Here is a 13,056-nt window from a genome sequence, read left to right on the forward strand (position 1 = left end):
CTGTTGCTTGTTGCAGAAACTATTTGAAAACTATCCTAATTGTAGATAGATGTGTCTATGGTGAAAACAACTTGTCATACTACATTGTTTCATTTCAAGCATATCTGCATAGAATTTATCAGATTTTCATACTTCATCCTCCAAGTGACCAAGAGATATCTGTCACTCACTCTGTGTGACGTCTTGTATGCCTCCATGAAGGATGAAGAATCCAAATATGGAGGAAATACTTGATGAATTGAAGTAAGGGGGTCCACATTTAACAACAGCAAAACCATATCAGAACATATCTTTACAAATGATCACCCAACTCATTCAGTATAATCCCAGTCTAATTTATCCATTTGTATGCTCACTACACCCCAAACAGACAGCTCTTTCTGACAGGGAATTAAACTGAAAGTGAAACTTAGCTGTGCTCTCTTCAATGCCAGACTTCATTGATAAAAACAGTAATTTTATTCGCTGAACACGGGAGCTGCTACTGCCATGATCCGTAGTTTGTGACATTGTGTGACTTTGGTGAATCCAAACTAACCCTCTAAAACACTAAAGTCACACAGTAACACAAAGAACTAGCTGACTGAGGCAGTGGCAGACCAGCAGCTCCTGTGTTCAGCGGGGTAAAATTATTGTTTTTGTCAATGGAGTCTGGCTCTGAAGAGAGTATAGGTAAGTTTCACTCTCTGTTCAGTACCCCGTTTGGAAGTACTTGGAAGACTGGATAAATGAGACTTTGATTCTTCTCCACAAGTTGTGTGAGAGTTTGTAAACAGATGTTTTCATATGATTTTGCTTTTGTTTAACATGGACCCCTATGACTTCAATTCAAAAATAATTTTCTCAGTTACTGGATTCTGCGATCACCGTGGAGGCATTTGGGAAAAACAATGTTTTCTGCATGATTTCAGTGTAACGCAGGGTTAGTAACTGATATACCAATAATCATTTGGGGGGTGAAGTATTCCTTTAAGAGCCACATAAAGAAAACTGCATAATATGAATCTCATCATAGGTTGACAATAATGACATTACTCTGGATAATTAAACCATTTTTAGTGGAAACCATGCTACACATTTCCAAACAGTAAAAGATATTTTTAAATTAAACTTTACAAACTGCCAGGCTGCTTCTACAACAGCACCAGGTCACAGTAACTGGATTACTTACAGGACTGTAGCTGTAACATGGCAGCTACCCAACATGATGCTGAGCCTGACCCGACCCTAATGAACTCTGTGTGTGTGTATGACAGTGAGAGATTGCCTCTGGCTCGTTGATGCTGTGTGAATGTGGCCATCAGGGCGGAGTGACAGCATCGCATGGAGCCAATTCAAGGTTGATTGGTTTTATTGACTGACCTGACAACACTCACGCTCATGAACTAACCTTGAACAAAAGGGCCAGAGTGGATAAATACAATAACTGCCCACAAAGCTCGACTCTTAAATACATATTTGAGGAAGAGATGTATTGAAAATGTCGCTTTTTTTATTACTGCCTTCTTTCATGTTTATGTTCACACAAAGAGGCAGCTGACTGAATTCCACATGACAACCTGGAGCATGTTTCAAGACATTAGATCAATGAATTGAGACGGAATAAATAGATTGAAGTGGACTTTATAGTTGGAGGAACACAGAATTATGTATTAATTATTTATTTCCCTAATTTGTTTAAGTTTGATTTTATTTGTAGAGCTCAGTCTTACACAGTTACAATTAAAGTGCTGTACAGTGATAAAACAGTAGAGCTTTAAACAAATAACAAGCAGCTAATTTCTTAATCATTGCAGTTTATAAAGCCCTGACTGAGTCTCAGAGGAAACAATAACTCCTACTCACTTGTTACCAAATGCAAGCATATTCCCACTAAATGCCTGTGTGTACAGTTATAATTAGTTTGACACCACTAACTGCAATGCTCCTCCTGAGCACTCAGTGCAAAGAGTTCAAGTGCAAAATGTTTCCTTGAGTGTTGGTAGCTCCTGTGGACAGTAGAGGGCGGTGACGTCCTGCCAAATAGTGAACTTTATATTTGAGTCACTTGCACTGATGTTAAAATAAGAAAAGAACACTTTCTCAGTCTTTTAAATGTTTTTCTGGGGTGTTGAACAGTGAATCTGTTTCTGCTCAAAACAGTAATGATTATGTCCAGCAGTACAGTGTCATGCAAGTACTTAACAGATATGAGCAAAGTTGTTACTTAACTGTAACGTAATATTACTAGGGTTTGTACAATATTGCTTGATCTGTGAGAACACACACACACACACACACACACACACACACACACACACACACAGAGGCCTACAGCATCCTTGGCAGCAGGGGACAGCTGATAATCTGCTGAATATATGACAGCTGAACATCTCTAAACTCGCTGTAAGCTACACGACCCTGTGTGTGTTTTTGTGAGTGCGAGTGTGTGTGTGTTCAATGTCACGTGGAGTCAAAAACACTGCTATCTCTGCTAAACATTGTTAAATACAGATTGAGGGATATAAATAGAGAAAATGGGAATCTGGGTTAGAAATGCATGGGGGTGGTGGGTATTATGGAAAACTCCAAGTCCCCATAGAATTGTTTTAAGGGACTGTACTTTATTTATCAGAGGAGGGGCGTGGCTGGGGTGTGACTTTATTTTATTTTATTTTTTAATTAAATTCACACCAAATTTAGATTGGAGCCAATGCAACGAGTGAACAGCACGGGAGTGAGAGTTATCACAAAAACAAACAGCTAATTTCTCGAGCAAAATTGCAAATCTTTCTTAAAAATAATGTGTTCAAGGACTGTCAGAAATTTTAAATTTTCTGTTCTGTTTTGCTGTTTTTACAGTTTCTGGCAAGGACATATGGTGTGATTTTGGCCTCTTTTTTTTTTTTTTTTTTTTTTTGTAATTAAAACAAAACAAAACATGCCTATTAAACACGCCAGTGGGATTTGGGGTTCAGAGGGTATTTGAAATAAATACAGAATACTTAATTTGTATATCTCTCCCCTAAGCCAAAGTCTCTCCCCAGTGCTTACAAAATGATTTAACCTGTCTCCACGATTTTACACCACCCCCTCCTCCCTCATTAATAATAAACAGTCCCTAAGAAAATACCATGACATGGCTACAATAACTTTATACTAAAGTCATCACTGCAGTTGCCAGGGGGACGGTGAAATAATGATCAACCTATTATAAAGAGGGCTAGAGTCACATACACTGATCTGTCTCAAGTCAGCTGTAATACTGAGTAAAACATAGTTGCAGCTGACACGGCCGAAGGGGGGGCGCTCTCACTCTAAATAACGTCAATTAAAACCTCCGGAAAATAGTATTGATTTTTATATTGCTGATTGTTCCACCACTTATTTTTGCTACATACACTACTGAACCTGCAGGCTATTTATCGTGAGGAGGAGGAGGAGAGGAGGAGGAGGAGACCGGGGGCAGATGGGAGGGATGATCGGGACGGTGACCCAGTTCACCCTGCAGCCCAAACCGGAGGACCGCCCGCTGCTGACTGACCAAGAAACCAGTGAAATTCTGATAATGAAACTACAAACGGTGTCTCCAGCTCTCTCACAGCCACTGGTATTTCCTCTCCCGGTGTAAAACATCACAGAGAGACTCAGTGTGTGTGTGTGTGTGTGTGTGTGTGTGTGTGCGTGTGTGCGCGCGTGCGTGCGTGCGTGCGTGTGTGTGTGTGTGTGTGTGTGTGTGAGTGAGGGAGAGGAAGGAAGAGGGAGGGATTGACAGAGGAAAGTGGACAGAGGAGCTGGAGTTTAGTTTTCAGAGCATCTGGATATCTGGCCGAAGAGCGAAGAAGAAGAATTTGGATGTATGGAAAATTACCTGAAAGCAGAGGAAAAGACCGAAAAGGCAGAGTAGAAGAAGAGCGGAGGAGCCTGCGGAGGGAAATAAGGAGGAGAAAAGTTGTTTTTCTAACGGGACAGTAGGACTGAGGAGCAGGAATGTTGCCGGTGAGTTTTCATTGATGAAATGTCTCTAGTATGATATGCTTGGTATAAAATGTATTGTCCTGGTTAACTCAATGCAACAAAATCGCCGCTAAAGACTTGAGAGCTAGCTCCAGCTGTGAGGGCTGTCCCCAGTCCAAACACCGGACGTGGAGCTAAACTGCAAGCTCACATTGTTCCTCAATGACATTTTAGAATTTGAAATATTCATTATGAACACGTTTTTATACATTTTTCCAGTTATTTATTTTAAAGCACCGTTTATCGCTCGCATTGTCTCTGCTTATTCACGTCAACAATTCCCATAATGATTGACAGGACAGCAGCGCGCGTGAAACTTTTATGAAAGAATGATTTTATTTTGTTAAAGGTAGTGAAGGTACAGAGCTTTACAGTGATATGTGATAAATAACTTCAAAGAAACAAACCTTTCATCACTATTTAAACCCCCTCATGTACTGAGTGCCTGAGCTCTATCAAGTTGCCAAATTTAAAGAATAAAACCGGAAGTTGTGCGCCAAGTTTTCAAAATGTCAGCTTTTGAAATAGTTGTACAGAAGGGGTGGGAATCACCGGTGTATCCACGACACGATATTATCGCGATACTTAGGTCACGATACAATATTATTACAATTTTCAATATGTTGCAATATGATGAGAATTGTGACAAAATATATTGGGATATATTGGGATTTATTACCTTTTTTGCAACTGTAAATTATGTCCCCAAAGAAAAACTTCGTCAGCATCTGCTTTATCTAATAAGACAAAGTTTTAAGTCTTTTCATCTCACCTCAGCCATTTTTTTTGGCAGCAGCAAAATGCATCTAGTGGACTGAAAAAACAATTGATTATATTTTTTAGTAGGCTGACTAAAGGTTTATTTGTATTTGTAATATTATTAATTTATATAATAAAATACCGATACTTGGCACTGTATGATGATAGAATATTGCCACACAAAAATATTGTGATACTATGCTGTATTGATTATATTCCCACCCTATTGTACTTTACTATGCATTTCCTTTTTCCTGCTACTTTATACTGGTATTCAGTGTTGCATGAGGTGGGTGTACCACTAGGTAAATGGGATGGTAACCGAGGAGGAAGTGGGTGTACTCTCCTATATATTCCAATGGCTTTTTCGCTGATAGGTGAGTATACTGTAAACAGCCAGAAAAAGAGGTGGATATACCCCATATACAGTGGTGCAGTGGAGGGTTTACGCAGGTATATGGAGTATACCCACCTCTTCTTCTGGCTATACAGTATACCCACCTGCTATTGGAATATACAGGAGAGTGTACCCACTTCTTCCTCGGTTCCCTACGTATTTTCCTAGTAGTACATCCACCTCATCAACTACCACTACAACACTGCTTCTACTCCACTACATCTCATAAGGGAATACTGTACATTTTACTTCGCTACATCAGTAACAAGTTGATAGCATCTTTAGGAAAGTTCTTACTTCTACAACCCGCCACTGAGCACTTTTACTTTTTGTACTTTAGGTATATTTTGATGCAAATACTTTTGCACTTTTACTTGAGTACATTTTTGAATGCAGGACATTACTTGTATCAGAGTATTTCTGCACTGTGGTATTCTTAGGTAAAAGATCTTCTACCACTGCTGGTACATGGTGAATGGTTAATAGACTTGCACTGGCCTTTCTGGTCTTCCAGCCATTCAAAGCGCTTTTACATTCACCAGTTAACACACATGTTCATATAGTGGTGGCCGTGGCTACCATTCAAGGTCCCACCTGGTAATGTGGGGTTCAGTATCACCCCCAAGTATACTTGGACACACTAACTGAAAGAGACTGGGATGGAATTGCCAGTCTTCTGATATGACAAGCGTGTTTGTTTTGGCAGACCGATAACATTTTTTGATACTTTACTATACATAATTACCATATACCTACAGTTTCTGGCAATGAATACATGCATTTGTGATTTCCATTTTTGTTGCATTACTCAAAAATGATAGCATCACATTCATCAATTAAGCTTTTATTTTGAAGGTTTCAATTGGAAGTTCTACTCTTCTTCTGGGTGTTTTGACACTATTGAGAGAGGGTGTGTGTGTGTGTGTGTGTGTGTGTGTGTGTTTGTTAAGTGCAATTGCTCATCCATAACTGGTTGAAACATTTTTACATTTTGATTAGAAGGATGCAATTTCATATATATACACCATAAACATACAAATGCATTCATTCACGACTACTCAGCCAAATACAGAATGCAGTTAAAAAAGAATTTAAAAAAGTTTTTAAATACTTTTAAGGATGTCTTATTGATGCGTGATACGTTTCTGGTGAGTAGAAAACAGTCAGTGGCTGTTATAAACATACACACAGTCTGAAGTTTGCTGATGGTACAGACTAAGGCTCAAAAACGTATTGTAAAAACCTCTTAGCCTCCCCACAATCAAACAGAGTTTCTCACTGCAGCCCAACAGTACAGTAAGTAAACCATCAGTATTCCTGTTTCCATCCTGTCCTTCCTCTCTCAATCTTCCTCTGTCTTCATTGCTCCCTCTGTCTCTCTCTCACACACACACTGAAAACACTACAGTGCTTTGTGGCTGGGTTGGGCTACTGTCAGCGTCTGACAATACACTGAAGATATAGAGATGTGTTTACTGCAGAGAAAGAGAGAGAGAAACAGAAACATAGAGAACACTTCTACCTTGACCCTTGACCTCACCCTCAGTGTTCTTCCCACTTCAGTCCTCCTTTTTATCCTTTTTTCCAAAGTAGGGAGTTTCAGCTTCTACCATTGTCCACCCAGTGTTCACAGCTTTGTGATGTTCAGTCCTGACTTCCCTTGTAAAATAATTTGCCCAAAGCTGCTAGTCAACTTAATTGTTCAGACTGCTGGGAAAACTGTAATGACTCCTAAAGCACTTTCCATACGACCCTTCTCTCAGCTTAGCTCTCACTTCTGCAAACACGGGGAAACTCACATGACTGATACAGCAAATGCAAAACAGAGCATGATATCATCTGGCAACTTTTTCTGAAATGTTGAGCAGCCAACACATATTTTCCTGGGTAGAGAGCTGGCAATGCTGCTGCCACCACTTATATTCCCCATGAACAAATTCAGTATTCCATGTGAAACCATGATATTCTATTTATTAGCCATGTTAGTGGCTTAGCTAAAGAGCAATGACTGTCTGTCAGTTGGTCCACTTTGGTCCATACTGAAATATCTCACCAACTATTGTATTGATTCCCATAAACTTTTGTGGAGACATTTACGTCCCCCAGGCGATGAATCTTACTTAAAGGCGCTGTATGTAAGAATGCAGCCAAAACGGTTACTGCACTCACTGTGATCACTCTGAGCAGCCCTTATCGGAATTACTTACTTTTTTTCCCTGATGGTCTGAATAAGTCACTAAATTTGTTGCTGGTCGCTTTTTTTTTTAAAAGTAAAGTTGCTAAGAGGGTCTGAAAAGTCATGTGACAAAGCATTGGTGTTTTGATGATCTGGGAATGAGAACATGTTGCAGTGGTACTGTCTGTGTCGCTGTTAGTGCGACATGAAACATTGTGCTGTCCAAGCATATACATTCGACTCTATCTAAGACTGACCAGCCAGTCACCAGCCATAGCCGATCGAACTGGAAATAATCATATTCTGGTCACTGATGGATCTCTCAGTACATCTTTACTAAATATCACATGCTACATACTAAAAGTTAGAACAACAAAGTACAGTATATCTTACAGAATAAAGGCCTTTGCACATTTGCACACAACAAACATTTGTGTATTGTTCTATTCATTGCCAAAATTTGCGATGAGACAAAATAAAAAGACCAGTTTTCTCCTTTGCTTCTCTCCAGTAGAGTTACCTATCTACCTACCTACCTCATGGCTACATGAAGGGGCTGAACTGTCCTCCCTCTTTGTCTCTACACTTACACTCTCTCTCTCTCTGTCTGTGTGCGGACCACATCCTCTATTACATCCTCCTCCTCGCCATCATCATCCACCTGAATATTACTATATGACCTGTTGAAAATAGGCTATCTGATCCATGAGAGGATAGTGTGCAACTCGTTCCTCTGTCTCATTGTGTCCCGCCACCACATTTTCTTCATTGGTTCTTGGTCAAACACCTCTTTAAAGACTTTTGATTGATGCAAAAAATGTAGATTAATAAACACAGAAAATCATATCTGTTACTAAAACTTTAATGATGGATGAAAGTTTTTTAGTCAGTGTGCAAATGTGATTGACACAACATGAGGTCATATTTGGTTTTGGACTTGTGACAACTTCAGACAACAGACTGTGTTCAAATGCCTTCAGCATGGAGGCTACCAGAGAGTTACAGCAGACATAAAATAGATTCTTGGAAAAGTTTTCTATCTTTTTTGCAGGGTTGAAAAAATAAAACTGTATAAATAATTGATAAGCCTAAATATTGATTTGTTTTGGCTAAGTTGGAACTGTTTCTTACTGACTGAAATTGCTATGGGATTTCTGTAAGGTTGTTCTGGAGATGTATTTTGTAGAAAACTTCCATGAACATAAACAACTTAGAGGCGTACACAGTGGGAGGTACTGTAGAGTTCTTCAGAAGTGTAAGGACTGTCGCTTCCTCAATGAGCTGGGAGCTCGTGCTTCACCGGTCACATGCAGTTCCTATAGAGACGGCACTGACTGATCTGGGTGTGTGTGTGAGTGAGTGAATGTGTGCTTGGGTGTGGGCAGTGGGAGCTGGGGTGTCTGAAACGCAAATCACCTCCAGCTGTCACTGTGTTCCACTGTGGTCTGTCTCACTTACACACACACACACACACACACACACACACACACACACACACTGCCAACAGGGAAGTTGGTGTTACTTTAGGATTTGTTTCTCTCCTCTCTTGCTTGTTTTCATTCATAAGCTTTACTCATGATCTTCAAACTAAATGTCTTCAGATATATAAGTTGTTTTGTTATTATCATTCTTCTGTTAGAGATACCACTGGAGTAACATTTTGTTTATATCCATTATAATTTAAGAAGCGCATTCACTTGAAAACATGATATAGGCTCATTCCACTAATCATTCATCGTACATTGCTCTCCAAAATTTGACAGCCCACTTCCTAAAGGGTAATTGTAATGCGATATAGACCCATCAGCCTGTTTTCAATAAGTGCTACTGAATATCTGACTCCACATTTAAACATGTAAAGCCCTGCGGTTTATTAGCAGGTGTTACTTGAAGCAGCCTCACTGAAAGGACACTATGACAGAGCTATTTTCTCCTCAGCACGTAATACTTTCCTTATTTTGCTTGATGGATTGACTAAAACAGGATGTCTTCATGTGTGGTATATAAATGGCAGCGATTTCCTCCCCTCCTGCACTAGATGCCCATGATGATCATTAACTAGAGAGGAGACTGTTGTTTGATTGAGGATATCACAGCAATTAAATTGAGGTTATTAATGTGGGCTTCCACCAGCTGCTCTTAAAGAATCTTCCTAATTTAATTTAAGACCAAAAAGAGTTCAGGCTTAGCTAGGGCCGGGCAACATATCAGTAGTATATCAATATTGTGATATGAGACTTGATATGAGTGTTGTCTTTTCCAGGTTTTCAAGGCTCATTAAAGTGATGTTATATTATTAATTATTATTAATACTGAACTTAACAGACTGTTCATTATTGGCCTTTACCCACTTAGTCTTTATATCAACATTACTGATGATTATAAATCAAAAATCTCATTGTTTAAATATTTTGTGAAAGCACCAATAGTTAACCCTACAATATCACAACGTATCCTCATACAATGTTCGTATGGTATCTAACAAATTAGCACCCCATAAATGGTGTTGTCAGGTCTATTTAACATTAAGTCACGTAGGACAGGTTTAGGAAAGTAAAGTTACGTAGGTTAGGTTCAGGAAAGAAGAGTTATGTAGGTCAAGTTTAGGGAAGTTTAGTTACGTAGGTTTTAGGAAAGTAAAGTTATGAAGGTTAGGTTTAGGAAAGTAAAGTAAAGTTACGTAGGTTAGGTTCAGGAAAGTAGAGTTATGTAGGTTAAGTTTAGGGAAGTTAAGTTATGTAGGTTTTAGGAAAGTAAAGTTATGAAGGTTAGGTTTAGGAAAGTAACGTTATTTAGGTAAGGTTTAGGAAAGTAAAGTTACGTAGGTTAGGTATAGAAAAAGAGACATGGTTGAGAGACATTACTGTACATACCTAACATTACGTAACATGTTAGGTTTAGGACATGAAACATAGTGACGATGTACCTTAAAATTTAAGTCAAAGTTCACCTGGTTTCACACAGGGCACAAAGACCGGTCCTCCTGACTTACAAGGACTTATGCTCTTAATGATATTTTTTGGTGAGCGGGGCTTAGCTGGTGGCAAAACAATTCTCCACAGACATTAGCTTACGCTAGCTGGCAAGTTCTGTTAGCTTGTTTTAGACAGTGGAGGAAGATGATGTGAGTGGTGCATTCAGAAATACTCATTCCAAGTGCTGGAGCACACTCTGGCACAAACTGGACCGTTCATAAATCTGGAGAACTGTCGGAATGTACGATCGGGTTATCCAGAGCATCGCACTCTAAGAGTGGCAGAGTGCTCTGTAGGCACGCCAAGTGGAGTGAATGTGTGATTAACTTGTGTGTAATTAACCAGTCGTTAATTCATATAGAAATGTAATGCTCTGTTTATTCGACCAACAAGGCTCTTATTTTAGTGTTGAGTGTCAGACTGAATTTACGAAAGCACTATGTCAGGTCGCTCACTCTCTGGGACTGCGAGTGCTATTTGAATAAGGAAACACTGGCCAACAGGACCAAACAGGCTGACCTGTATGCTCTCACTCTGTGGATGGATGATTTGACAGGATTGCTGAAGGTGGGACGACCGGCTTTGTTGTTGATTACTATGCCAATCTTACAAAGGAGGATGGCACTTGAACGATCTCCTCCAGTTTGTTTTCCTGTCAGAGTTAACGTTAACTGAAGCACTAAAAAGTTAGCGTTACGGAGAACTCCAATAATCCTGTTAATACCTCCACAATTTCTGATTAGGTGGACATGATAATGCTTAATACACACAACGTTATTCATCTCTATAACAGTAAATACTGTTTTGCCGTAGCCTGATATCAAGTGTGCGCTGCACATGTGAGCATTTTTGATGATCACCTCATTCCAGTCCTTCCATCGTATGGCATAGTTGTCTTTGTTTTTTTAATGGGCAATGGTGGCTGGTGTGCGATAAAACTCAAGTTTTGAGCCATGACTCCTTCTATTCTGGCTCCCAATAACACAAAAAGGCGACATTGTAAGACTCCTATGTAGCCTACAGCCCTGTGTGGCGAGTCGTGTTTTGCCTCCAGCTAATTAAAGTCATCATGACGTCGGCCCTAAAAGGGTCTATGCTATGAACTTCTTTACTCCAGTCAACGCATTCATCATGTCATCGTAGCCTTTTCGAGTTCGAGGGTTACATACGCATTACTGGCTCATGATAACATGGCTTACATACAAATTCTGGTACATTAATTTTTATAGATATACAGTCAGGTCCATAATTATTTGGACAATGATACAGTTGTCATCATTTTGGCTCTGTACACCACCACAATGGGTTTTAAATGAAACAATGAATACCCACTTAAAGTGCAGACTCTCAGCTTTCATTTAAGGCTTTTTTCAAAAATATAGTATGAACCATGGAGGAATTACAACCATTTCTTCACACAGTCCCCCAACTTTAAGGGCTCATACGTATTTGGACAAACTAACATAATCATCAATTAAACAGTCAGTTTTAATACTTGGTTGCAAATCCTTTACAGTCAATGACTGCCTGAAGTGTTGGACACATAGGCATCATCAGATGCTGGGTTTCTTCCCTGGTGATGCTCTGCCAGCCCTTTACTGCAGCCGTCTGCACTTCCTGCTTGTGTTTTGGGTGTTTTGCCCTCAGTTTTGGCTTCAGCAAGAGAAACGCATGCTCAGTTGGATTCAGGTCAGATGATATGACTTGGCCGTTGCAGAACATTCCACTTCTTTGCCTTAAAAATGTCTTTGGTTGCTTTTGCAATATGCTTCAGGTCATTGTCCAACTGCACTGTGAAGCATCGTCTAATGAGTTTTGAAGCATTTAGTTGAATCTGAGCAGATAATGGTGCCCCAAACACTTCAGCTTTCATCCTGCTAAAGTAAACCCCATTGTGGTGGTGTACAGAGCCAAAATGATGACAACTGTATCATTGTTCAAATAATTATGGACCTGACTGTACATAGGAACAGTGCAAGAGAACAGCTTGAATATTGATATCAAGGTATTTGGTCAAAAAGATCATGATATTGAGTTTTTCTCCATATTGCCCAGTCCTAGGTGTGGCCCAAGATCTTGTAAGAAGACATGCAATGTATTTTAGGAACTGCAACAATACACATAGGAAGAGTCAGGACAATGGACTGAACTTGGAAAGAAAAAAACCATTGGGCAGACGTAACAAGAGTCTGACAGATGGAACAGTCGGAAAACCATTTCACACCCAGGAGGACCACTGTCTTTCAGTGGTTGGCACAGCAGGTATAAGCACACTACACCCCAGATCCCACCACAGTCTATCATCATTTAAAATGATTTACTACAGTAGCAACACAAACAGAAAAGCTACAGCAGTGTGGTCAGAATCCAATTACATAGTTCACATTTACAAAAAATAAACTAAGCACGCAAATTCAAAGACTTTATGATAATTGTTGCTTTAGGGCATATTTTAGAGAGCAGATGTTACGACATCACATCTTGGCTAGCCTCTGTTCAACTAGCTTCTGTAACTTTATTGGCCTTGCTGAGAAAATTAGGCATGTCCCTGGGGTTTACTTTCCATGCTTTGAGAAAAAGCATCCATAACATCATTTGCAATAATAAATTCAAACCTTTGTGATTTTAACTGGGTTAAAACTACAGCTCCCATGAAAATTTAAAGTCAAATCTAAAGTCATTTCATTTCTTCCAATGTTTGGTGTTCTCTGCTGTCTGAAACATAGTACAGCATTGAGTCCTCTCTGTCCTGC

At 39.6% G+C, this 13,056-nt stretch overlaps 1 protein-coding gene across 1 annotated transcript in view; it reads left to right on the forward strand.

Annotated features, from left to right (window-relative positions):
• The first annotated feature begins 3,490 nt into the window (after positions 1–3,490).
• LOC117267087 (apoptosis-stimulating of p53 protein 1-like) overlaps positions 3,491–13,056 on the forward strand; it is a 76,000-nt gene continuing 66,434 nt past the window's right edge. The window contains exon 1 of the mRNA XM_033642732.2: positions 3,491–3,978. Coding sequence (XP_033498623.1) covers positions 3,970–3,978 — 9 coding nt within the window. The 5' untranslated portion in view covers positions 3,491–3,969. The remainder of the gene's footprint in view (positions 3,979–13,056) is intronic.

The sequence above is a fragment of the Epinephelus lanceolatus genome, chromosome 15 (genome assembly GCF_041903045.1).
Source record: "Epinephelus lanceolatus isolate andai-2023 chromosome 15, ASM4190304v1, whole genome shotgun sequence".
Lineage (NCBI taxonomy): Eukaryota > Metazoa > Chordata > Actinopteri > Perciformes > Serranidae > Epinephelus > Epinephelus lanceolatus.